The sequence below is a fragment of the Phoca vitulina genome, unplaced genomic scaffold, assembly GCF_004348235.1.
Source record: "Phoca vitulina isolate PV1807 unplaced genomic scaffold, GSC_HSeal_1.0 scaffold1, whole genome shotgun sequence".
NCBI lineage: Eukaryota > Metazoa > Chordata > Mammalia > Carnivora > Phocidae > Phoca > Phoca vitulina.
Window position 1 is genome coordinate 24145787 of NW_022589704.1, and position 26454 is coordinate 24172240.

The window sequence follows — 26454 nt, forward strand, 5'->3', positions numbered from 1 at the left end:
TTTATTTTCTTCCAGGATTTGATTAGACAAAGAACATTTTTCTTTCTCTATCAATGTTTACCTGAAATGACTACACAGAAAGAATGTGGAGTCAGTATGCATGTATTAGCTAAGACAAATATTAATACCTTACATCATGATACCTGTTAATATAATTTCCTTGAAAATATACATAAAATAGGGGCGCCTGGGTGGCTCAGTCGTTAAGCGTCTGCCTTCGGCTCAGGTCATGGTCCCAGGGTCCTGGGATCGAGCCCCGCATCGGGTTCCCTGCTCCGCGGGAAGCCTGCTTCTCCCTCTCCCACTCCCCCTGCTTGTGTTCCCTTTCTCGCTGTGTCTATCTCTGTAATATAAATAAAATCTTTAAAATAAAAAAGAAAATATACATAAAGTACACAAGTTGTCCATGGCAATACTTTATACAGTGTAAGCAAATATTAAAAAGTAGTATCTAGTGGAATGTTTCTTCATTCAACAACTTACACTGCGTAATACCAGTTGCTTATAAATTAGTGTTATTTTAAAACTAAGTTAGTGTCATAATGGAAAACCAGAACAGTATGTAATATGGCATCATAAACTCTTCATATAATGATTTTAAGTAGACTGTATATTTGGGAAAGTCTATGCTCTTTAAAAATTGTTTAAGTAAATGTTTCCAGTTATATTTAGGTAAAAGTTTCACTGAACAAAAAATATTTCTCTAACTTTATATAGCTTTAGGTTTTTTCCTTATTAAAATTGTTTTTGTAAAAGTAGATATTCTTACCTCAGATTCAAAATATTGTCCAGCCTGACCTCTTTCCCTATTTTAATAAAATTAAATTGGGTGCTGCTATTTTTTGCACCAAATTCAATATTATCAGCTTGTTGGGATATTTGTATCTTTCTTAAGCCATATTGCTTTGATATAGTAGCACATTACTAATACGTTTGTTGTATCAGCAGTTTAAATATTCAAAGGGGGATGTGAATCAGACTATATTCAAGGCTGATTTTTTTAAGTGATAATCTAAGACCTCATAAGGAAAGATATACCAACCAGAATTTGTTTTTCTGGAGTCTTTATAGATCTTTACAGCCAATCAAAAGGAAAACACTTATAGATCAATCAGTATAAGTTAATAACCATCCTTCTGTAGAAAATACATAAAAACCACCATATATCCTTTTATTAGTGCTTTCTCCCTTGTCATCAAACATGATGAAAAGTTTAACTTCTGCCATTTCTTTATTATGTATATTTTTTGCTACTACTTTGTGTGACTCAATAATTTGGACAGCATCTCTGCTGGGCCCTTTCTACTGGTGAATTGTAGTATGAAACGTTTTGGAACATGGGATATTTCTGAGATGCAAAACCTGGGAAATTAGAAAATTGTGATTCATTAGGGACCAAGACCAAGAAGAGAACCTGGCAGATGTCTTTGGGCCTCATGACAGATTTTTCAGTGATGAGGAGAGGCTTGGTAAGGGGTAGTCACCAAGAGAATTGGAGAACTATATTAAAGAAAAGGGAATGGGGTTATACTGAGAGGTAATAGATCAGGAGATGAGGTACCAGGCTATTAATGTGTTGAAAGAAGACTCAACGAGTTAGGACCCTTTCTGAACTATTCGAGCCTTTTTGCTGAAGCTTTGAAGGTTCATCCATCCCTATACAAATCTGAGATTAAAAAAAGATACATGGTTTCTAACTGATTATGTCAGTTTACTATTTGGCAGGAATTCAAGAAAAATTCTAAGAACTCTTTGTGACCTTAGTCAGAATAACAGCCATTTTCCTGTGCATGGCAAATGTAACTTCTTCAGATTCTTTTGAGAAATCTATGTATTAACTGTAACATGATCAAGCTCTTTGCCAAGTTAGGAGTCCAGAAAAAACGAAGCACAACATAAGAGGCTACCTGAAAAAGAAACTAACAAACTTTTTCTTGGTTCAGATTTTAGGCCAGGTACAATCATAGCCTCAATAAGGAATTTCACTAGTTAACTTATTTATAAATATATAAACATGCAAAAATAGAAATGTCCCTTTTCTTCTTAGTTTTCAATTGGCAACTGTTACTGAAGTTTTACTTTATCTATAAACTTACAAAGCAGTAAAAAAGCTATCTGGGACACAAGAACTTAAAGAAAATATATAAAGCAGATACACAACAGGAAAAGGTTTCACTAGGAAAATCATTTTTGCATAACTTTGTTGGAAAAGGCTACTCTGTCCACAGGGCTGAAATTGTTTTGCAGTTTCAACCACAAACCAAAAAATGTCTGTAAGAACTTGGACAGACACTGATGAACATAAAAGCAACACAGATTTAATTTATTTATGTTCAGTCCCTTCTCATTAGCACTTAAAAAATTAAGGCTTAATCACACACATAGACAGAAAATAACACTTACTAACCAAAATGAAAATATTCTCAGGCAGGTCCTCTTTGGATATTAAATTAACTAAGGTCACAAAAACATTTCTTTTGTTAATGTATAGTCATGCATTTAAAAAATGTTTAAAGATTTTTTTTAGCTTTGACACATTGAACATTACCAAAAATATCAGAGAATTTCAGAACTATGAGGGTTAAGAACAAAAGATGTTATTTTAATTGCTAGTTAATAAACAAAAACTAACCAAACAAAAACTTCCAGTACTCCATCTGTCATCTGCTTCATCATCATAAAACTGGATCTGCCTTGGTATTTACCAAAGTTTCTTTTTGGCTGATGAAATAGGAAAGTCCTAAAGTCTTGAGCACTTCACAGTAACATAGTAGTGAGCTTATTTGAATATTTCCTAAGGATGAGGCTGTGTTCGTGCTCCAGATCAAGATTTGTGTGTGGGTAAGTGGGGAAAAGGAGGAAGGAATATAAGAAACAATTGAAGTCTATGAAAATTATGACTTGTACTTAGTAGGTGATCACTACATCATAGATTTATGAAGCCTTAGATTTGGGACATAACAATCCTTTCCTTTAAAGATGAGGCAAAGGGCTCAGGTATATGAAGTCAGTTGCTTGTGATCACAAAATAACTTAGATGATGAGGAAGATGATAATGGGTAGCGGGTGGAGAATTAGAATCCTATATTATTTTTGAATATTCAGGAGAAGAAAATTGATTTATGACCAGATCTTGTTTTCTTTTCTTGGTTAATATTTGTCCCAAATTTATATTTATGGCCAATAGCAAAATGTCTAAAGTAGAAAGCTCTAATCATACTGTTAGGGAAGTCTGAGAAACAAGCTGAAGAGTGGAGTGAACTATAAGACTCCAGGACAAAGTTATATATCTAATGCAACATTGAACTCTGAGATCAATGTGTTCCCCCACCGTAGCATTATCCCACCAGTAGCATTCTGCCACTCATGACGTCAAGACGCTCCTTGAATTCTATTACTAATGGAAAACATGAACTAGGAAATGTGATATGAGGAAGTAGCAAAGACCAAAGGAATCTCTATGTTGGGGTTATGGTTTCAGCCAAGGGAAAGCATGAGAAACTGTGAAGGGAAATTGAAGAATTTGGGCCATAGCAAGATATCTTCCTCAAGAGGCATGATGTCCTATATGATCTCACTGAAGTTGGATTCTTTTTACTATTTCATTGTGTTCTGGTTTCAGGTAACAAGTAAGAAATTGAACTAACTTAGGAAAAGGGGGATTCAAATAACAAAGCCACAGGAAAAGCTTGAACATTCTTCAGACCTTCAGAAAGAGCTTGTGTTCCTTTTTTTTTTTTTTTTAAAGATTTTTTATTTTATTTATTTGAGATAGAGCAAGTAAAAGAGCACATATGGTAGAGAGGGATAGTGGGAGAGAGAGAAGCAGACTCCTGGCTGAGCATGGAGCCTGACACAGGCTGGATCCCGGATCCCAGATCCCAGGACTGGATTCCAAGGTCATGACCTGAGCCTGAGAGGAAGGCAGATGCTTAACCAAGTGAGCCACCCAGGCGCCCCCTTGTGCTCCTTGCAAATGGCACCTTCATTCTTTCTCACTGCAGCCTGGTCATCCCTACATAGAAGGAAACCTAGGTCAGTTCTGGACTTTTTTTTTTTTTTTTTTTAAATCTCAGAAGCTATCAGTGAATGACTAATAGGAACTCTTTCTTTCCCATGCACAAAAAATCTCAGGGAAGAGACTCTGTGGGAGTGACCATCTGTCAACCAGTTAACAATGATCAAGGCATTTTGATTGGTCTAACTTTGTATTTTGAGTGGTCCAACTTGGAACAAAGGAGTTGGGGGTGTTGTACCATGGAGGTAGATCCAAGTTAAAAATGTAGAACTGAGGGAAGGAGAGTTCCTAGAAAAGGGACACTGAGCAGATAAATCCGGATGCAAACCTGCAGTTTTCTAAGTAATATGTTGGGTTACTCAGATTTGTTTTTTTCCAGGTTGAAAATAATAGCAACATATTTTTGTTAATCCAGCTGATAAAGAATTATTATAAAGATACATGGAAAAGTGAAGAAATATAGAGATCCTCTTCAGAAATCCTCTAGCAATCACAGAGGATTTAGCCTGTCCTGTCTACATCTGGTAGCAAATGTCCCCTACTCTGGTATTCCTTTCTTATGATGACTCAGTTGAGATGGGAAACCAATGAGACCAGACACAGAAAAAATTAGCTATTGACTCTAGCTCATGGATTTTACATTCTCACTTTTCTAGTTGTTCCACACAGGATACTTCCTTCCTAAGTCTCTAGGGTCTCATAATCAAATTATATAAACTAGACTCTGATTGAGTAGACCAGTCACCATCAAAAACAATATGGGATGCCTCTGTTGGGTAGAACTTTCATGCCAATTCATTTTATAGGCTGCTGGTAAGATATCCAGCTTTGGTTAGGTAGCAATCATTGCTTCAATCAGAACCACCAAAAAATGGGGTCAAACAGAACAAATTGAAATGGGTATCATGGCAAATCATGGGTATACAAGGTAATTTAATTGGTAGATGCCTTGTACAGACTGTCAAGCATCCAAAAGAAATTGATGAAAAAGTAAAAACTATCACAATGCACACAAGTAGAAAATCAAAAACAACCCAAATTATCCAGGGCATTTAATTTTTTCCTCAACTTAAGCTAAAATACACAATTTCTTCAACTTCTTATAACTGTTATCAGAAACAAGACCCTTTTTAATATAGAAACTTAAGCTTTCCCCAAAGCAGGAAAGTTTTTTTTTTTTAATTTTTTTTTTTTTCATGTAAGTTGTTACTCTGGGGACAGAAGGAAAGTTTTAAAAAGCAGCAGTTTTCATGGAAGAGAGGTGTCTGAGCATCATCATTAAGAGCAGAAGGAGATTCAAGGAAAGGAGACTGAGAAGAGATTGAATGAAAGGAAAGAAAATAGAGGGGGGAGGGTGATAAAAATAGAAAGCAAAGATAATCCCAAAGAGCAGTGTGCATAGTTCTGAGGCAATCAGTACCACTCCGGTCCAGTCACCATCATCTGTTCTGGGCTGGGTTTCTCTAGGCTCTAGGCTGCTTCTGGGTAAAACAGCATGCTCAGCTATCTGGCCTCCTCTCTGTGCCTGTTACTTGCTGTAGGCCTAAGAAAGGGAAGGCTTCAGGTTTCTGGGATGAGGCTGCTATTTCTCTCTGTTCTCAGCTCCATGAAAATTCTTAAGGGACAAGGCTATAGATAAAAGATGTGGGGGAGGAATGGGAAGGTCTCAAATGATGAGTGAGGTGGCTTGATTTTTAAGCTCCCTTGATACTTTTTATTTATATATTTTCTGCTTCTAGCAAGACATAAAAAGTAAAATAATTCATACATAGAATGCCTGTGCAAATAGCAAACCAATAACCTACTACCCCCAGGAGGTTCTGGCCTCTGCCCAGGGTACAGTTTCAGAGCCGTAAAAGGCAAGGGATATGTACACTGATATGACCCAAACCCGGGATATTTTTTATCAAGAAAGGCACAGAAACTCCTATAGTTAGCAATAAACTGGGGACTGGGGCGTGTGGACTTGCAGAGTTGACAACACAGAAGGAGCCTAAAGTTGGGTCCACTGTAGCATAAGCCTAATCATTTGCGTTGGTTATGTCCTGGCGCGGCCTTAAGTTGAAGACATTGAACAGCTGAGGAGTGGGACAGTTTCTAGCCCTTCAGAACCACATTCATAGCTTTCGACAAGAATCTGCTTACTGTCAATGAACCCCAAACCAAGTTGTCCTAGAGTCCAAGGAAAAGGTGAAAAGACTTATAAACTGAAAATCAAAGGATGTAGCTATACAAATGTGGTCACTTTGGGAGGGTGGGAATGGTGGGAGAGATGGCATAGTTGGGAAAACGGGTGATTGATTATATTCCCAGGACCACCTAACCAGCGGAGGCTACCGGTTGCTAAACCACCTCTTAAATTACTTTCTGAGTGTGGAGCAGGAGAGTTTAGAGAAGGGTGAAGGCTTTATGCCCGAAGCAACGTTTTCTTTTCTTTTCTTTCTAGGTCCAGTCTGTGGATGAACACGGTGGGGCAATAAAGAAAATGGTGACTTTCTTGTTTAAAAAAAAAAAAAATCCGTAAGCCACCCTCCTGTGGCCTCCGCACTCCGCAGGCCAGCTGTCTCGGGCCTCTGTTTCAGTCTGTGGTCTTGGGTGAGCCCTTTAAATCCAGCTTCCCCCCGCCCCCACCAGCACGCGCCCGCTCCCAGACAGGTGTTTTCCCAACTCCTGAGACTGAGGATTTTGGGGAGTGTCTGAGCCAATAAGATTTCCCTTTGGGGTGGGGGCGGGGGAAAAGGCGTGGCTAGTTGGGTCAGAGCGGGGGCGGGGTTTTCGCGGCTGAGCAGAGCCAGCCTGGTGGCGTGGAGGGTTGTTTTATCCGCCCCCCTCCACCTTTTTTTTTTTTTTTTTTCCCCTCCCGGAGTCTTATTAATTTCTCTGTGGGGCTGCAGCTGGAGACCGCGGAGCGTTGGAAATGACGCTCGGAGCTTTAATTACCGCAGCCGCCGGACAAGTGTGAGGAAAGCTGACAGGAAAAAGAAGGACAGGATCGGGGGAGAAGCGAGAAGCTTCCCCCCACTCCCCCCGCCCTCCTATTCCCTCCCAATTTGGACTGGAGGTGCAAGGAAACTGAAAAGGGAGCCGAACATAGCCCGGCAAGGGGGAGAGGCCGGAAACCTACCGCCTCTTTGCAATCAACTTTTTTTGGAAACCTTTTTCCCCCTTCCTTTTTATTGTTGACCAACCAGTGAGAGAAAGTGAGGAGGGAGCGAGAAAGCAAAGGCTCACACAGGGAAATAGCTGCACAGTCCGGCCCGGAGAACCAGGCGCACACACTCGAGCACACTCCCACACGCGCACACAAGCGCGCACACTCACCCCCTCCTCCGGTCCCCGGCCCTGGACCCGCGGGCGCTGACTCGGTCGCCGGTGCTTGGAGCCGGTGCACCGCGCACGTCGCGCGCCAGTTCCCCTCGCGCCCCCAAGCGCGCCTGGCTGAGGAATCTCCTCCGAGTGCCCGAAAGGGGATATGCCATTTGGACATGTAATTGTCAGCACGGGATCTGAGACTTTCAAAAAATGAAGCTGGCGATAGGACTGTGGGTCTGGGTGAGCCTTCTCCTGGCAGCGGGGACCGTCCAGCCCAACGCTTCTCAGTCAGGTGGGTCGCGCGCGGTTCTTTCTCGCGCTCCAGTTGTTGAACCTGCTGCCGCTGGCTTGGCTGCGTCGGGTGGCTCCCTCGCCCCCTTCGCCCAGAGACCCTCTGGCTCCCAGGCGTGGAGGGACCACTCCACTGGGGCCTCTTCCTTGGGCTTCCGTTTGTCCCTCTTTCTATCCCCAAACTTAACCTTTTTGTGTACCTGTGTTTTATTTGTCGTGAAATATCACTCTGCGACCCTGTCCCTTTTCTCTCTCCTCAACCCCCTTTTTTCTTTCTCGCACGTTTTCTGTGATCCTAAGTGGGATCCCTTGTGGTCCTGCTTGTTGTGCGGGACATGGGAGACACAATTCCCGAGTTAGAGGAGACGGTCCTCTGGCCGTCCGCCCCCCCCCCCCCCCCCCCCCCGAGTAAAAGCTTCCAAGAAGCGCGCACCACCGGGGCTTCGGAAGGGCTGGAGTCCTGGGCGGTGTCATCTGGGCCTCTTGAGAGCGGGAGGGCTGTGGGGAGTGGAGCTCTGAGAGCGGGGCTTTGCACCTGTGTGTGCTGCCGGAGGCCGCTGCGTCCCCTGTCGCTGGAGCTTGAGGGGTCAGACTAGACTTGAGCCCAGCCTGGGCAGCTGGAGCGCGGCAGGAGGGCGCGCTTCGGCCCGGGGACACAGAACTCTGGGCCTCCTACGCCGGCGTCCGGGAGCCTTCGCCCCATTGACAAGAGGGAGCTTGCTTGCCTGCGTGCTCTCTTTAAAAAAAAGAAGGGGGGGGGGGTTGACATACTTGAGCCGGGAGCCCGGCCTTCCCGTCGATTGCTATTTGGCTTCAGGAAGAGTTCTTCCTGTAGTTCAACTTGCTATTGGCCGGAGTCCCTCCAACTTCTCTGTTTACTGCCCGGCGCGGCTGCCGAGCCGACCCGTTGCGCGAATTGATTTAACCCGAGAGGCGGGCGCGACTGCGCTGCCACTGTTTGCAGGAAAGCTTGAGCCCCAGGTACCTGGACAGGCAGAAGGCTTATTGACTCCCGAGAGGCAGCCGGGTGGAGCTGGCGCACCGCGGCGGGCAGGGCTAATGACAGCACCTGCAGTGCGAGGTTGCTCAAAGTTTGACACTCGCGTTTCCTGGGGATGAAAGTGGGACAGGAAAGGACGGAGGACCGGTGACTTATGCAGCCAAAGGGGGCCTTTTGGAGAGCGGGGGAGATTTCCGGAACCATCCGGGGCTGGTCGCGGGAGCGTGGGAGGCAGCTAGAGGAGATAAAGCCCCCGGGAGTGGCGATAGGAGAGCTTCAGGCCCCCGGAGGGTGTCCTTCTGACCTCACCAAGAAAACAGCGCGCTGTAGTTTTCCCGCTCCGCCCCCGCCGCTGCCGCCTACCCCTCCTAGCCTAGTAAATAACAAGTTACAATCATCGAGCCTTTCAAAATGACCTTCGAATGCCACCAGTGTGCGCCGTTTGTACTAGCCGTTTGCACCCTCCCAAATACTCCGAAATTCTTCATGCATACCAGGTCCCGCGCGCTCCAGCCACCTCCGGAATTACACCAACACGACTTGAGATTCCAAGCGGCCTCTTAGATACATCCCTTTTTATCTCCCTCCCCACTCCGAGTCCCTTCATATTTTCCCTCAATGGGTTGATTATGCACATTGACCCATTCAAAAGCATTTGCGACCGACATGCAGACTTAGCCGAGAGGAATTTCTACGAGGCAACCTACTGGGGGCTGTCTGGTTCAGCCTTAGCCGCTGGGGGACCCGGCTCCGAGTCCGCAGCAATTTGGTATTAACTGTGTGGCTCAGGGTTCAGCTATGCCGAAAAGCCCTTTTCAGAATTTCTGCAAAGAATGTAATCCAAATTAGTTCTGCAGCTGTCCTCTTCCTCGTCTCAGGCGACACCGCCTCGCGCCCTCGCTGGTCTCTTCTCGCTTCCCCCCGCGAATTGTCAGACCCACAAGTGAGCCCATTTAGAGCGCGAGGATTAGCGTGCCATTGTTGTTCCGTGTGTGACTCTGTACTTGAAATTCTAGGGGCACAAAGGCGAGCCTCACTTGTTCAAAACACAAAGTGATCTAGATGAAAGGGCCGCACAAAGAAAAGCTCTCGGGTGCATCCCTGGTATAATTGCAACACGCATGCTAAGGTGATCCACTGAAAACTGTAAATGCCCCTAGGGACTTCTTTTTTTCACCCTATCCCACCCCCACCCTGCCGCACCTGGCAAGGAAAGTTCAGCTGGTTTTAATATAGTGCTTTTATAAAATCAAGTTACTGTCTGGAGTATGAGTGAGGCTCTGTGTGTTTGTGGCTGTGTATGTGGGGTTGTATGTTCCCAAGTAAATACATATTGCGTGTCTCCCCTCTCGCGGTTAGCAGTCAGTAGCAGTTTGGAGGAGTTTGTTTTGGTCCAAATGAGAAATTAAGTGCGGATAAGTAAACTAAGCTGCCAGAGGGCGACAAGATGTTGAGTGAATTGCTTTTAGATGAAACAAATTAAGGAAACGAGGGAAGACAATCTGCTTCTCGCATTATTAGACACGCTTGGAGTTCAGGGGAAAGTGGCATATTTTTGAAATGCTAATTTCTTAAGAAGCAGAAGGAATGCACCTTATTTACTGCTCTATGTGAACAGAATAAAGATATGGGTGGGGGAGATTCTGTTATATAGATCTAAGATATTTATTAAAATAATTGTAATGGAAAAGGATCTGTTTTTATTTTTTTTCTTCTTCTTTTGCTTGGGGAAAAAATCAGCTTTAGAGAAGACAATTTTTAAATAAATCTTGAGGACTTTGTCTCATTTCCAGTAATTCATTTTATCTAGAAATAATATATATAGCCAAAGGCCCTTTATATGACTATTATAAAGCCTTTACCACCAAAAGGGATAATTTCAAAATTTTTCTTTTCCTGGCATGATTGAAAAATAATATCACCTTTGTATTGAAATACAATATATAATATTGAAGCAATGCTTTTACATACCTCAATAAATATGGGATGAACAAGTTCAGTTTCCATTTCTTATTTGCAAGTAACTTAGTTCTGCTTTTCATACTATAAAATAACACTTTTTTTTTTTTTCCCCTACATATGTTAAGATATATCTTCAAACTTAAGGTTGGGTTTTTTTCCTACATTTGAGAAGAAAAAAGTTAATGAAACTTAGATAAATGATGAAAAAGATGTAAAATACATTAAAAAAAATCTTTCCTACATGTGTTTACTGTAAGCACACCCACAGGATACTGTTTTTTTTTCTTTTAATTTTGAAATTCTTATATATGTAAAAAAGATCTTTTTAGAAGAAGGTATTTTTTTTCTTCAGAATGCTTCTAAACAAATTTATACCTATCATAACTGCAAATAACTTGAAAATACTATGATATGGACTGTTGTGATAAAATTGAGTGACTGGTTGTGTCATGATTCCTCATCTTCCGATTTTTTCCTTTTATTTTTTTATTTTTTTTGATTTTTTCCTTTTAAACTGCTTTTATTTTAATCATTCATGCATATAAAGTCAAATTTTTTTGAAAATCAATACTTACTGCTTTAAATATTTTTTCATTTAGTCACTGGAAATGTGTCTTAATAAGAAATTACATTAGAATATTTACCAGGGCATGCACTTCATGGAAGATTTATGTATTTTTTACACTAACCTGAACACAGTAAGTTTGCATTGGCTGATTTTTAGAGTTTGCTTTCATTTGAGGGAAAAATCATATTTCCTCCTTAAAGTGGATTCAAATATTTAGTATTCATGAGCTTTCATGCCTTTAGTTCTTAAATAGAAGTACTATTTATCATCTGTCTTATGCATTCACCCTTTCCATTACTATAGATTCTTTCTTTACATCTTATTATTTATTGAGTTTATGCATGTGAATATATATATTTTTCCCTCCACCACTAAGTGTATTCTTTTTTGTGTGTGCTTTTCCCAGCAACCTGCCACTCAGCCACTGCAGGAGTCCTCTGAGCCAGTTTTCATTCTTTCTTTCTGATAAATCTGATATGGCTGGTTGGCTGGACAATTGCAAGCCATTCCATTGCGCAGATTTATTCCTGAAAGAAAATAAAAAGGCATCGATCCAAGATCACTAGCACATCTCAGAAACCCTGACTCCAAGGCCAGATCTTTCTACAGAGAAGTCCCTTTTTCTATATCTTTCTCTCTTTTCCCCTCTTGACCAAGGATGGAAGGTAGACTACCCCCATTTAAAAAATACTAGGGATGCAAGGAATTATGCTCTAAATATTCTCTGAAGCCTTTGGATTAGAGCTACCTTAGATTAATGACTATGCCAGGTGCACATTTTAAACAATAAATGGAATTAGAGTGCCTTAAACATTACAATGCTTTAAAGTGGTGTCATGTTTATATTATTTCGAGCCAGTTATTAAGAAAATTTAACATATTAAAAATAGCAACAAGTTTTTGCTTTATTTTACAGTGTTCTGCTGCTGTTGGATATCTATGTGTAATTTGTAAGTGCCTAAAACATAAATGAAGCAATGATCAAAAAAGATGTTCTGTTACCTGCAACCTTATTAGCTCTTGCTGTTTGATTTCACCCTTTTGAGAGATACTGCTTTATAAAGATGTTAATGTTTACATTAAAATTAGCTTATACATGTTCAAGCCTACAGCTGTTCTACAAAAATTAATTGTCAAGCATCTTCCACTGTTATCTTTTACAATGATCTGAGTATGTATTCAGGGCAGAATCTAATTATATTATAAACTTTTCTTCAGGTTATATCATTTTAGGAATGTTTTTCTATGTTACATTTGACCATATGGAACAAAATTGCTCCTTATATCTAATACTCATTTTCTGGATTATTTTAAATATTGGGCAGTTTGAGTAAAACCGTACTTTTCATTCTTCCTAACATAGTTGTTGACTGGAGTTTACATTTATACTGACAATTCCTTAATTTTCTTTACTATTATTTTTTAGTGAAAAGGTTCTACATCAGTGTTTCCTGAGCCTGTAGCTGTGCTACCTACTTTGAAGGAGACATTAACTGCCTGTTTTGTGGTTAAGTTTGACATAGGACATAGCTAAGTGTTTTAAATCAGGATTTCTACATGGTAGGGACAGATTCCTCCAGTTTCTTGTTAATACCTTGAGCAACTCATTCCATGTCTTTGTGACTTGGCTTCTGTGCCTGAGGGGAAAATGCATGTAATATACTCTATTTGTCCATTGTATAGCAGTTTTCTGAAAAATGGCTCTAAAGCTCTTCCTTAATATTGAGATACATTCCAGTAACAAGTTAATTGATATATTTTAAAATGTATACACATACATACATAAATAAACACAATGTAACATAGTGTAAACTTTCAGCAGACTATCTTTGTTGAAAGAACACCTTTTGGTTATTAAACCAAAGCATTTACACTTGATCTTAGCCAAAAGGCCGAGAAGCGATAAACCAAAGCATTTATACTTGAAGGCCATTTCCCCCAAAATATTACTTTTCAGAATTGCTCTATGGTCTTTTTAGATTTCACTGTGTATGGCTTTTTCTCTCTTTCTGAGTTGTTGATAATTCTGACATATTTATTACATAAATTGACCTATTTTCCAAATCTTTAATCAAAGCTTTAAAGTCACTTTCTTGTTTTCATATTTGACACTTAAACGAGTGGTTTCTACTTGTATTAATTTTTCAAGACTGAAGAGAATGGTCTCATTTCTATGACATAGAGGTGAAATATATGGGGCCGAATTGTAAAGTGTTTTTTTGTTTGTTTGTTTGTTTGTTTATTTTTTGAACATATAGTAATTGTTTTACAGTGGTTTTCATTTTACGTGTTACTCTGCAGGCCCGTTGCTTTGTACAAATCCAGAGGGCAGCAGCCACATAGAATTTAACGGGAATGGTTGCACATCCGCACTGTGGGTTGCGGGTTAGCAGCCCTGCTATTGTGTGATGCTACAGAATAAAGCACTGGAATAAAAGTTAGAAGAATTGGATTCTGGTCATACAGTCATTTTCTCTGTGATCATGGGTTAGACTTCTTGCTCTGTGTCTTGGTTTTCTGAGTCTCTCTTAGGGTGGCTAAGGTGATCCCTAAATGATTAGCATCTTGAATTTTTAAAATGATTCAGTTGGACAGAAAAAACAATGTTTAGAGCATTTAGAAAGAGAAATCCTTTGGTTTTTAATTAATTTTGTTAGTGGATCTCTTTTCAAGTGAATTCATGTGTGTAACCCTGGTCTCTAAAACAGGCGAAAAGGGAAAAGGAGAGCTGCTTCTGTTAAAGCTGAGGCTAGACGACAGCTTTGTGCTCCCTGACGTTGTCACTTCCCCACTCTCCTTCCACTCTTGCTTCTACTCTCCTGTGCTTACTTCACAGAAATCTAGCACTAGTTAGAAACTATCTAGTTCAGTCCCATCATTTTTTAAGTGAGGAAACTGGAAGCCTGCAGAAGTGAGATGATATAAGTTAGCTGGCAGCTTCTGACACCAGTATCATTTTCCTTAACACACACAGAAGTACTTGAAAACTCAAGTTGCGGACACTTGAAAAAAAAAAAAGAAAGAATAAACAAATACAAGGTTGTGTTGCTTTAAAAGAGAATTGCAAAGTTGAAATGAAAACAAATGGATCAGAACTATAGGCCTAACCATCAAACTGTGAAGTTCTTTTCAAGGGGAAGACCGTGGGATCATCATCATCCTTAATTTATATTTAGGAAGTAATCATTGATTGCATTTATAGCTTGCCACACATTAAGATTAAAAAAAAAAAATAGAGTGTTGACCCTGAAAGTCAGATAAGAGCATCTGCACTACTATCTGTGTACAATAGCCTTCAAGGTTTTCTTTTACCTGGGACTTTATGAAGATGACCAGTAAGTAGAGAATGGTTATATCTCTATTCTGTATTAAGTAATGTACAAGCTTAAATAAAATGGCTTATAAGGAATAGACAATGGGTTCTTCATCACCAGTGAGTTGCTGGGGACCCTTAACCAGCAAATCCATGGGGATACTTCAGATTCTTCCAGGCCCCTCCTTGGACCCAAGGTTCTTTATCTTTTCCACTGTCTTTGCTGGGCCTTCTTCTTTCTTCAGATCTCTACTAAGATCACAGGTATATTCTTTGAATAAGTATATAAGCTAAGCTTTAAGTACTAAGACTTTATAAAGGTATTTCTGTGGCACATTTGCCTCCTTCTGCTTGCCTCCTGTGAGATGCTGCCTGTGGGCCTTCTTACTTTGCAGTGTTCTTAATTTCACCTTAACTCTTTCTGATTGTCTCTTGTCTTCCACTAGGCACCAGAGCTTTCTGGGATTTGATCAGCATACTCATGGGCCATAGTGACAGAAGGGAGATTAGAAACTTGTTTTGGCAGGACGAGTCACTTCCTGTTAGGAATTTGAGATGAAAATGGACCCCCTGTAAAATATTAACATAGACACACCATGAAACTTCCTGTGCAACATCATTAAACCTCTCCCGTGAGAAATAGCTCAGGGTCATTACTGTTAATCATGTTATTTCCAATATTGCAGGGGTTAGTGAAGCATACTAAACACCAGTAAGAATATGCAAGACTTAGTTTCTGAATCTAGGAACTTAGAATTAGGTATCAAGGCTGTATGAATGTTTATATGTATTTCATTTTAAATGTAGCTAAAGCTATTTAAAGAAAACACAATGAATGGTGAAATAAGCACTCATTTATTTCCCAGAATGATCAGACTTGTAAATAATCAGTTTCACCTACATTTTTACTACTCTTCTGACCTTTACTAATGTCTTGTCCCATATACATCCAGTATAGGTGGACATTCAGGTTTTAAGCCTTAAGGATACAAGTGGGGATTGTAAATCTGTTTTAAATAGATGCATCTGCTGGTCATCTATGATCTGCTAAGGATATCTTGTGGCTAAGCTGGTAAGGACTGAAAGAAGTAGCAATAGATTCTCCAGTTTCCGTGACTATATCTAGTGTGGTTATAGCTTGAGTAATAAGTAGTACAATTCTCTATTTCAGGATGGGTTGCCTTCACTAGCAGGGGAATGCCTAATTGAGGTCATGGATGGTAGTGATTATTTTGCTTTAGGCGAACTCTCCTTTTACTAAAATCTGTCTTTGTCATTATTTTCTATTCTTCCCTATAGGCTTAGAGAATATGAGAATATGAGTTTCTTTCTATAGGGACCTATGAAAACCAAATAAAAATAAAACAGAACAGTATTTCTTTTAGTCAAACACTTTTTATTTTCAGGAATTCCTTTTGTCCTATCATTTTGTCTAGAACTAAAGCAGTTAAACACGTTTTGTGTTTTTAAAAGGGAATTCAATTACATAGCTTATCAAAGTTTACTCCCTAAGATTTTTATTAACCCCATCTAGTGTTTAAAAACCTCAGAGCAGAGCTATTGCAAGATCCTCTGTACTGGTCCCCTTGTTGATGTCCTCTTACCTCCAAGACTTCCTTCTTATCATTGCCAGATGCCCATTTCTAATATAATACTTTTATTATCCTACTTTCTATTTGGAAGCCTTCAATGGATTTCCATTGTAAAGTTCAAAGCCTACTAAAATAGTGTTCAGATTTTTAAAAATCCATTCTTAAGAGTTTTCTTAAGATGTATTGTAAGAACCACGCTGACCTAGTCAGTATTCCATTACCATCCCTTGCTTGTCTCTGCGTTTGCTTACCCCCTTCCCTGGACTTCGTGGCTCACTTGGTGCCTCTGCCTGTTTAAACCTTTGAATCTTTTCAATTCTACATTAAACCATACCTCTTCATTACATTTTTTGTTCACTGATTAGCCTATAATCTTTATCTATGTCACTTATCTGGCCTTTAATCTTAAATGATAGTGTAGTTTTAACTTTTTAAGAGCAGGAGTTTTTATCCCCTGCCGAGACTAATGCAGTGCCACATATATTTTTTAATATATAGCTTTAATATATAGCTTTTTAAAAATATTTTTTAAGTGAAAAAAATAACATACATTTGCTGAAACAATTTTAAGCTCATTCATGGATGGTTATTATTTGTAATTAAACTATATAGTGCACAAAGCAAGCTGTTCTCAAAACATAATTATAGAATTCTTAATAATAGATATTAGGCATGTTTACCCTGGGAATTTCTTTAATTGCTTTCTTGAACTTCCTAGGATATTTCTTTCAATGGATTGTTTCCAAGAATATATCACTTGTCCCCATTCCCATTTTTAGAGTCTGTTCATAATATGGTACAAAGTATTTCTGTTGGTTTTATTTTTGGTGAGTTAAATATATGTGAATACCATTCTTAAATGTAACTGTTTTAGTGGCCCACTATTTTTATGTGTCATTACTTTGCTATTTCTTATTTCCCATTTAAAAATTTTAATAAGTTTTTAAGCAATAAGCATGTACTGATTCATCAATGTATTTCAGGACATGTTAGGAACAGGAGGACCTATAAGAAGCTCAAGGTGCCAACTTCCTCCTTTTTTTAAGGAAGGATAGATGAGGCCAATAAAACACAATATTAAAAATATGTTATTAAGTGGTTTTCCAAACCTTTGGGAGGCACATTTGCCTTCAGAGAGATGCTAATAAGTATTTCATGAAAAAGGGGTTCCAGACCAAATGTGATATTTTCTATTCTTAGATATATGTGATAATACAACTTCGTTATAACTGAGATTTCTTAGTATCTTAAAATAGACAAATAGATATATGCCTACCATTTAAAAATTGTCCTATGAAGAAAGCACATCAGCATAACTAAACCGAGAGGTGACTGGGATTCTCTCAGCTGCTCTTTTAGGTGATCCACTCTGCGTTCTGAAAATTGGTGAAATGATTATGGTATTTATAGTCAGATTCTATGAGTGAAAGATGCTCTTCCAGACATTTCTTCTTCAATTACCAGGTTGTAAGAAAGTCAGCCTTTCTAGGTCATTGCAGCACCCTAATTTTACCTTAGCTTATAATGGCTTGAAAGACTTAATGTAACTTTCAAAATTATCTAACAGTCTGCAGAGTAATATATTAATGAGAGAGGTTGGGTATGGAGACATTAGCACTTCTGTCTGAATTCTTCTATAACTTTCTTGATTGTTTTTCCTCTAAGAATTCATGAGAAGAGAGTTTGAGTCAGGGATTATTGTTCCTACTTTGTAGCTGAGGAAATAGAGATATAAAGGAGTAGTCTGTAAGGGTGAAGCCTGACTGGAGCATTAGTCTGGTACAGTTACATGTCTGCCCTGTCCTGAGAACCAGCTGGTTCTGCCTTCTGTGTGAGTGACAGAAGCTAGGGATGCCTCTCAAAGGCATGGCTCCTCCACTGTACTTACCCCACTGTGTGAGAAAGGGGCGCTTAGCACACCAAATCCTTCTGCCTTAAGGTCAACAGCTCTTTTTGCTTTCCCTGAAGTCATGTGAAGAAACTTGTCCAATAAATCCTTTAGGTTATATTGTATTTCTCCTCCTTCATTGGATTCTCCGTAGTTCTTTGTTTGTGTTTTGTATATTAAAGGAAACAATCATGTAAGCTTTGTCTTCTTGAAAAAAACTTCAAAGCAGAGGTATAGCCAAGGTTTTGGGTCCTGTACTTACACAGTTTTGGGAACTTCTTTTAAAACAATTCAGAAATAGAAATACAAATTAAGAACAAAGCCTTGGAATGCACCAATGCAAGAGAAGGGCTCTGAAGCTGAAGCCTTAAAAAAAAAAAAAAAAAAAAAAAAAACTTTATGATAACTCTCCCTATGTTAAAAAAATATATATATATTTTAAGAAACAACATCATTCCTCTTTTACTAAGGACTTTGAGTGTAATTTTAATTTATTTTTCTACTTCATGTAGTTGGTATCCACTATTAATGAAGAAGAACACATGGCTTCAAGAAAAAAAAATCCTGTCGCCTAAAATCACACTGTAAATCACGTCAGTAATGTCTTTTGGTGAAAATATGTACTACATAGAGACAATTATCAGAATATTTTTCTTTAAATACGACCATGTCAAATCCAGGTATATATCTATTTTCTTGATATCATATTTTTAAGTATGGGTCATGTAATACTGTCCCTTGGACAGTCTATAGTTTATAATGTGTAATTTAAAGGAATCTTGCAGTTTTGATATGTAAAAGCTGTATTACTAAGGCCCTACCCCTTGAAATATATAGCTCATTGAATTTTTAATCATTTGTTATTTAGCATAGATAACAATCTGTCTTTGACTTTTACCCTCTGGCTAAGTTAAATGTGAACATTTTAATCACAGTAGACATTATTACTAGCTGTGAATGAAACAGTGCATCTAAATTAAAATCAGTATTCAGATATATGGTAATATTTAACTAATATATTAACACATTTAAGTAACAACAGGATTGGTATTTCAAGTTATACTTTTACTACGTAAAAATACCAATTGAACAGTTAACAATATTTCCCAGTTGTTTAAACTTCAAATTTAGCAGCCCATTATCCCTGGTGATACATTGAAACCTCTAAAAGTGTACTTAGAATTAACAGAAGCTGAAGTGATTGGTATTCCAGTATCATTCTTTAGTGGCCTTTTTTATTTCTTTTTTTTTTAAGTACAGGTGAAATTTGAAAGTATAAAAAGCTCTAAGATAAATTAAACTAGACAAAACATTTTATGCAACTGTTGGTGAAAGGGGCATTAGTTATTTCTGTGCTTACTATATTGCTTGTGGCCAGAATTAGCACACCATGAGCCAGAGAAAGAGATAAGACAAACAATGGCACGCAGCTAATTTTGTTTAGCAAATTTAGATCTGATACATGCTATTTCACTCCTACAAACTGATTCAGTCACTCTTTGAAAGGTGCAGATGAAGTTTGTCTCCCACAGTTTTAACAGCTTTCACTCAATATTTATAGGCTCTATAAAAATAAATTTCTGTAAGTACCATATTTCTCACTGGCAGAAGGAGCACTGTGAAGTTAGATTTATAAATGAAAAAAAAAAAGGAAAAACAAAAACATTTCAATTGTTCTAGGTCTGCAAAGAATAAAATACATCAAGACATCCAAAATATCTTTGTTTCAAGGGCATATATAGTCAGTTTTGGGTATTCAAGGATTTTGACTACATGTGAGTGAATCAGAAGTCCCATTATTTTATGGTAATTTTGTGATTTGAATCTGGCATGTGGTGAGACTCATATTCTGCAACTAGTCATTCATCTGCTATGTAAACCAATAGGATAGTATCCACTGTAATGATCAGGAAGTGGTTATAAAACAAAACAAGCAAGAAACCCAAACTTTGGTCTTTGTAAAAAAGTACTATCATGCAAAAGAAAATAAATTTTAGTGAAATTTCTGAATGAGGCTAATTTGTATGAAAAAATGTCACAGAATGTGTTACACTTGATAGAAACATGATTCAGGGAAAAGCCAGGAGTTTGTACAATAATATCCATAATATGGGACTACCTTAACATTTCTAAAAGTCTTTTCTAGCACAGCAAATTAAAAGATATCTGAAGGTTATAATGTTATTTATATATCAGCTAGAGCTTTGTCATGGCTTAAGACTACATTCTCCATAATCAAGCTCACTATAGAGAATAATTCTCATATTCATGAATTGTTCATCTCATCATATTTCCAGTGGTTATTTCAAGGTTAATTTTTTTCAGACAGCTTCTCTCTTGATTAAAGTCTGTAGTAATTGTATATGTGCCGATATAGCACATGAAGGTTTTAAACTAAAGACATCTTTGATTTCATACCAAGTCAAGATCAAATGCTTTTCAGTGCTTCCTGTTCACATATATGAAAAATAACTTTAATGTTTATTCTTAATTTCAACTAAGAATGTGAAGACTTTTGTTTGGCATTTTCAAAATCCTGTAAATCCTTGTGTCCTTTAAGAGTATGAGCAGAAAAAAAAAAAAAAAGAGTATGAGCAGAAAAGTATTTATCATTACTAGGACTGTTATTCAAGTGCTATGTTCCTTACAATTTTACTGATTGTTAAAATATTGAAATACATTCTTCCTTGATTGGCTTTCCCAGATCTGTCCCCCCACCCCTTCCGGCACCCCTTTCTTAGACTTTCCAGATCAACTAAAGAATTAATACCTGGCACAATCATGGACCTGCATATTTCAGTTCTGGCATATGCTGTGATCCATTCTGATGTCCCTTTTTGCCATTATAGTCACTAAACAGTTTTAATGTTACCCTTACACATTATAAAAGTTTTGCCATAAGTTTTTAAAATAATAGTATATGAATAGTACGTTACTAACTTTGCCACAATTAAGTATTAGCCAGTTTGAAGAAGGCATGTTTCCAACTTAAGTGTATAATAGCATAGGTACTTTCTTATTTGACTCGAAGTTTAAAAAGAAAGGGCTTAAAAATGATAGATAGGATGTCATTTGTCTACATATTGAATTCACCTAGGAGAAAAATCACATGAGGGAGGCAGGCCAAAGGACTCAAATAAATGGGTACTATGAATTTTCCTGAGAATGGATGTGGATGAATTGGGCTGCTGAAGAATCACAGCCATTCAAATTTGTGATTGCCATAATTTATGCAATAATAACCATATTACATGCTTACATTATTAATCAGAATGAATAGTTATCTGGCAAGGTGTCATTTGTCCCATGTGTGTATTAAGTCAGTTAAGACATGGGACTGTTCCTTGGTGGCACCACACATACTCTCTTCATTTCTGGTGGATAAGGAGAAGAACACATCCAATTTAAAATTTTACGTTTACACAATTAAAATGTAATATGAAAGAAATTGTGAATATCAACTTAATTATGATACTCTTGGTAACTTAGATTTGGACATGTGATTTATTTATTTACTTTTTGCAAAGAAAACTGTATTTCAGCAGAATAATGGAGTACCATTTCCCTTGAAGAATGATTAAAGAAAGAAGGAGATGCCAAGTATGGAAAAGAGGAGGCTTGGGAAGGGGGCATGATAACCATCTTCAAAAGTTAGAGGGCTGTTACATAGAACAGGGATTAGCACTGTTCTGTGTAGCCTTGGAGAACAGAAACATTAACAGCTGTTTGAAATTGTAAGGCATCAGATTTCGATTGAACACCATCAAGGAGTTTCTCACAGTTAGAGCTTCCCAGTGTTGGAATGGTCTGTCCTGGGAGGTAGTGAGTTCCTTCATGTGAGGGGCGGTGAGCTCTGATTTAACCTTCTATGATAAGGAATGAATGAGGCAGCTGAGGAACAACTGGTCATGATGTTGGGGGGTGGGGTTTGGGTTCAGTGACTTCTGAGGGTCCTTTCTACCCATAGGGTGGGGTCTATTACAAGTACACTGTGCCCAGATATCCTTTCCAGGTCTCCGAAAAATAGAACCAATGAAACCCAAACTTCATGTCTCTATGGCTAGGAGTCCCACTGAAATGCTTTTTTACCATCCTACCTACCCTTCATAGTTGGGTGGATTTGTGAAGGATCTTTTAAAGATTGACTTTCTTATATATAAGATATTTTGCTTTTGTTTTTTCTCAACAGTCTCTGTATTAGACATTCATACCTCTCACCAGTGTACTATCACAAATAATTCTCAATTTTAAAAATTGCACAATGTGGAATAGAAGTATACAAACTTATATATATTTCATTGTGCTCCTGGTTTCATGCCAGCAGGTATTTGTAAGACTGTGTCTAACTAGACCAGAGGGAGAAATGCACAAGCAAGTGGGGGCACAGGCAGAGCAGGGAGTTGGAAATCTGCGCCTCCATTGTGAGTGGAGGACGCAGTGTCAGAAAATAGCGCCAAAAGGTAAGCACTTTCCTAAAAGGATTGAAAATCAAAAGGTGGTAAAAAGATGAAGTTATGTGTGCATGTTTCACTTAGTTACAAATAAAGTAGATCTTTACTAGCTTGGGAAATATTTTACTTCAAGGCCTTTGACATTTCAGTCTCTTTTACTACTTCTTTTGGATCTGCACTGTAAGAAACACACTAAATACAATTTTCACTTTATTCTTTTGTGCCATTCTTTTAACATTCTTTTATGCTTTCCTGGTAGGAAAACTGCATTCCTGTAATATACTACCTTTACCTTACACCGTCCTGATTTACCACCTCTCTTCACTGTTGGCAGTCTCTATCAATTATAATGCCTCCTCTGCATGAGCACTGTGACTGCTGGCACTTTCAATACATTAACTTCAGTGTTCCCTAAAACTTGCATGGTAGGTGGTATGAACTCCATTTTGTAGATGAGGAAACTGAGACTCATTACATGATTGGCTAAAATCACAAACCCACCTCTCAGCAGAGGCAATATTCTAATAATACCCTTGAATATTATTGAGAACCCTTTAGACTTAGATTTTGGTTACCTATCTTTAAAGAGACAGTGAGTGAAGACAACATACGCAAGGCAAATAAGTTTTTCTTAAGCTTCTTTCTAGCCGTGGTCCTCCCTTTTGTCTTAGTTTCTTGGTCACTTCCCCCGTCTTACCACTGTGTAGATTACTCTGAGCTCTTATGTTTTTCCAGCAGTTCCAGGCCCTCCTGTTGTTACTTCCTGCTGAGTATCCTCACTTGGATATACCATAGTGTCTCCAATTCAAGATGTCCAACATTTTACTTTTTTCTTTTCACAGTTTAGTATGCTTTTCTTAATTGTTATACATTTTTTTAAAAGCACAACTCTTCATTGGTAAAAAGCCAGGGAAAAATGAAGGGGGGGGTAGTTAGAGGGGGAGACGAACCATGAGAGACTATGGACTCTGAGAAACTGAAGGTTCTAGAGCGGAGGGGGGTGGGAGGATGGGTTAGCCTGGTGATGGGTATTAAGGAGGGCACGTACTGCATGGAGCACTGGGTGTTATACGCAAACAATGAATCATGGAACACTGCATCAAAAACTAATGATGTAATGTATGGTGATTAACATAACATAATAAAAAAAAAAAGCCAAGGAATCCTAATATCTAACCTTTATTAAAGGCCTATATGTCAGGAAGTATGCTAAGCATTTCTCATACAATATCTCACCTAATCTTTGCAACATGGACACTACTGTTCTCATTTCAAGGCAAGGAAACAAAAGATTAAAGAGATTAAGTAGTGTACCAAATGGCACACACCTGTGCAGGTGATGGATCTGTGATGCCTAAGCTCCTATTATTTTCACGTGGTCCAAATATCAATATTTTATATATGAAAATAAAACTTATAAGAAGGGTCTTGACAATATGGATTAGTTTGTTAACTATTTTATGACATTTACAATTATTTTATTTGATGTCCATAATAGTTATTTAATAACCAGGTGTATTTGTGAATGTGCCAGACTTAGAAACAAGATCAAATATATTAATAATATATGCTACTTTTCTATTGTCGTATTATAATTTCTAATTATAATACACATAATTTCTAATACTGTCACCTAATTATATAAATACACCTATAATATTTCAAGTAGAGTGATAAGTTTAGTCCACTTTTCAAAATGATGATATTAAGTAAAATACTGCAGAGGTTGAATAGAAGAACTTAAGAATTAAATAGCCCAGGTTTGAATCCTAACCATGTAAAGATGGGTTAGTTACTTGAACTTTCTAAGCTTCAGTTTTCTCATCTGAAATTCTAATACTAGTATCAACCTCATAGTTGTGAGGATTAAATGAAACTACATTTAAAACAGTACCAACCATGCAGTAAATGCTCAATAAATGGTAACTATATTATGTATACTATCCTGGTATTAACAGTAGAATGATACCTAAGGCAGTTAAAAGCAAAAAAAAAAAAAAAGCATCATCATAAATCGGAAGTTACAAAATATTAAATTTGGGAAAACCATGGACTTTCTGAGACTTTCTCATAATTTAAGTTCTGTGCCCTATGTTTATAAACAGGTATGCAATATTGGTTTGCAGAATCATTGTATATATGGACAGGCAAGAGTACTATAAATAGACTATATGGGAAAGAATTTGGCTCTCTCTGAGGGGCAGTTTTCTCAAATCATTTTTCCTTCATATTCTGTTTTTATAGTTTTGGTATTAAAAAAAAAAGAGCTTACAGAGACAGTTTTGTTTCAAAGATTTATGTTTACCTGGCAAACTCAAATCCTCTGTCCTTTCATCCTTATTGTTTTTTAAAGCGCTTTCAAGAGAAAATGGGTTTTTAATCAAATTCCTGAGATAACTTTTTATGTTACATTTTATAGGCATTTAAACTTTTCAAGATAGGGCACAACTAATATAATGTATGACAGAATGTATTTTTTGGAAAAAAAATTCTGCAGTCAAGAGCAAAATCTTCAAGATCTATATACAAATACTGAACAGATTTTGCCACATAGAAGAAAGTCTGTAAGTTGTGATTATTAAATGTTTTCCTTCTATCATAGTTTGGACACATTTATTTAGATAATTACGGAATCAGGTAAGGGCTATGCATGTCATAATAAGGTGTTTAAGTCACAGGGCTGTACTAATAACTCTCACTCACTGATTAACCCTAGAACACCTCAAAACTGTACGTGTTGAGAAAAACTATTACTAATGGGAGGGGCAGCTTTTGCTCTTCTAAAGTTGACTGCTTTCTTTCTTTTTTTTTTTTTTTTTTTTTTTTTTTTCTGCTTAATTTAATTTTTCATTTATTTATTTTTTTATTATGTTACGTTAATCACCATACATTACATCATTAGTTTTTGATGTAGTGTTCCATGATTCATTGTTTGTGTGTAACACCCAGTGCTCCATGCAGAACGTGCCCTCTTTAATACCCATCACCAGGCCAACCCATCCCTCTACTCCCCTCCCCTCTAGAACCCTCAGTTTGTTTTTCAGAGTCCATCGTCTCTCATGTTTCGTCTCCCCCTCCGATTTCCCCCCCTTCATTCTTCTCCTCCTGCTTTCTTTTTTTTTTTTTTTTTTTTTTTTTTTTTTAACATATAATGTATTATTTGTTTCAGAGGTACGGGTCTGTGATTGCTTTCTTGCAATAACCGCAAACTTCCCACAGCCAGTGAGTTCAGTCAGGAAAATAGTTATCTCTCCTATTTACCCATTTGGTATTGTGAATTGTCCATTTTGACAAAAAGTAAAAGTAAAGAGAGAATTATTTTTATTTTTATTTAGGCTATTACCTTTGGAGTGAGGGTTAGGTAGAAATTTAGCTTACAAGCTCCATTACATTTTATCTTATTCAGCTGACAGGTAGTGCTTCAGAATAATATGGGTAGTAGGGATGTATGCTTAGCTTTCTATCAGAGTTTCTGGGACAAACCAACTATGAGTTATACCCTTGAAATAAAGACCTTTTAACATAGCAGTTGTTTATTAGGTACAGGTGTTGACTTTTGCTATGACCGAGATCTCCTATAGCTACATCTATACTTTTCACTTAAATGCAAACCAGTAAACTGGAATATTAAACCATAACCCAGGCCAATATCACTGATTTTCCTCCACTGATTTTGTTATTATCTATCATTAATATGACATTTTCTTTAACCTATGGTTGATCACAAATTTAGAGGACAGATGTGTTATCTGCATATTTGAATACAAATAATTTAAAAAGATATTTATCCAATGAAGATGTCCTGATATATTTTAAACAAAGATATTATGAGCAGATGAATGTGTTTCATAAATGACAATAGTAGTTACTATGGTAACCCTTAACCAGGTATTTGGTGGTGTAACTTGTATTAGTCCTATTCTACCAACAGGGTCACAAGGTAATAGAAATGAGTGTAATTAATATTCAAGGCCTGAGTTTTTAAAAAAGATGATGTGCTGAGTTTATGAGAGAAGGAGGGTTGTTGAACAGGGTAAATTAGACTGCTAGAAATGAAAT

At 37.8% G+C, this 26454-nt stretch overlaps 1 protein-coding gene and 1 non-coding gene across 5 annotated transcripts in view; one reads left to right on the forward strand and one right to left on the reverse strand.

Moving 5' to 3' along the window:
• Positions 1-6865: 6865 nt before the first annotated feature.
• Positions 6866-26454, forward strand: part of ERBB4 (erb-b2 receptor tyrosine kinase 4) — a 1092681-nt gene continuing 1073092 nt past the window's right edge. For all 4 annotated transcript variants that reach the window (XM_032402964.1, XM_032402981.1, XM_032402953.1 and 1 more), the window contains exon 1: positions 6866-7622. In XM_032402964.1, the coding sequence (XP_032258855.1) occupies positions 7541-7622 (82 nt within the window). In that variant the 5' untranslated portion in view covers positions 6866-7540. The remainder of the gene's footprint in view (positions 7623-26454) is intronic.
• Positions 12874-13055, reverse strand: LOC116638336. The gene has a single exon (XR_004300689.1). It is a non-coding gene; the product is annotated as a U2 spliceosomal RNA (small nuclear RNA).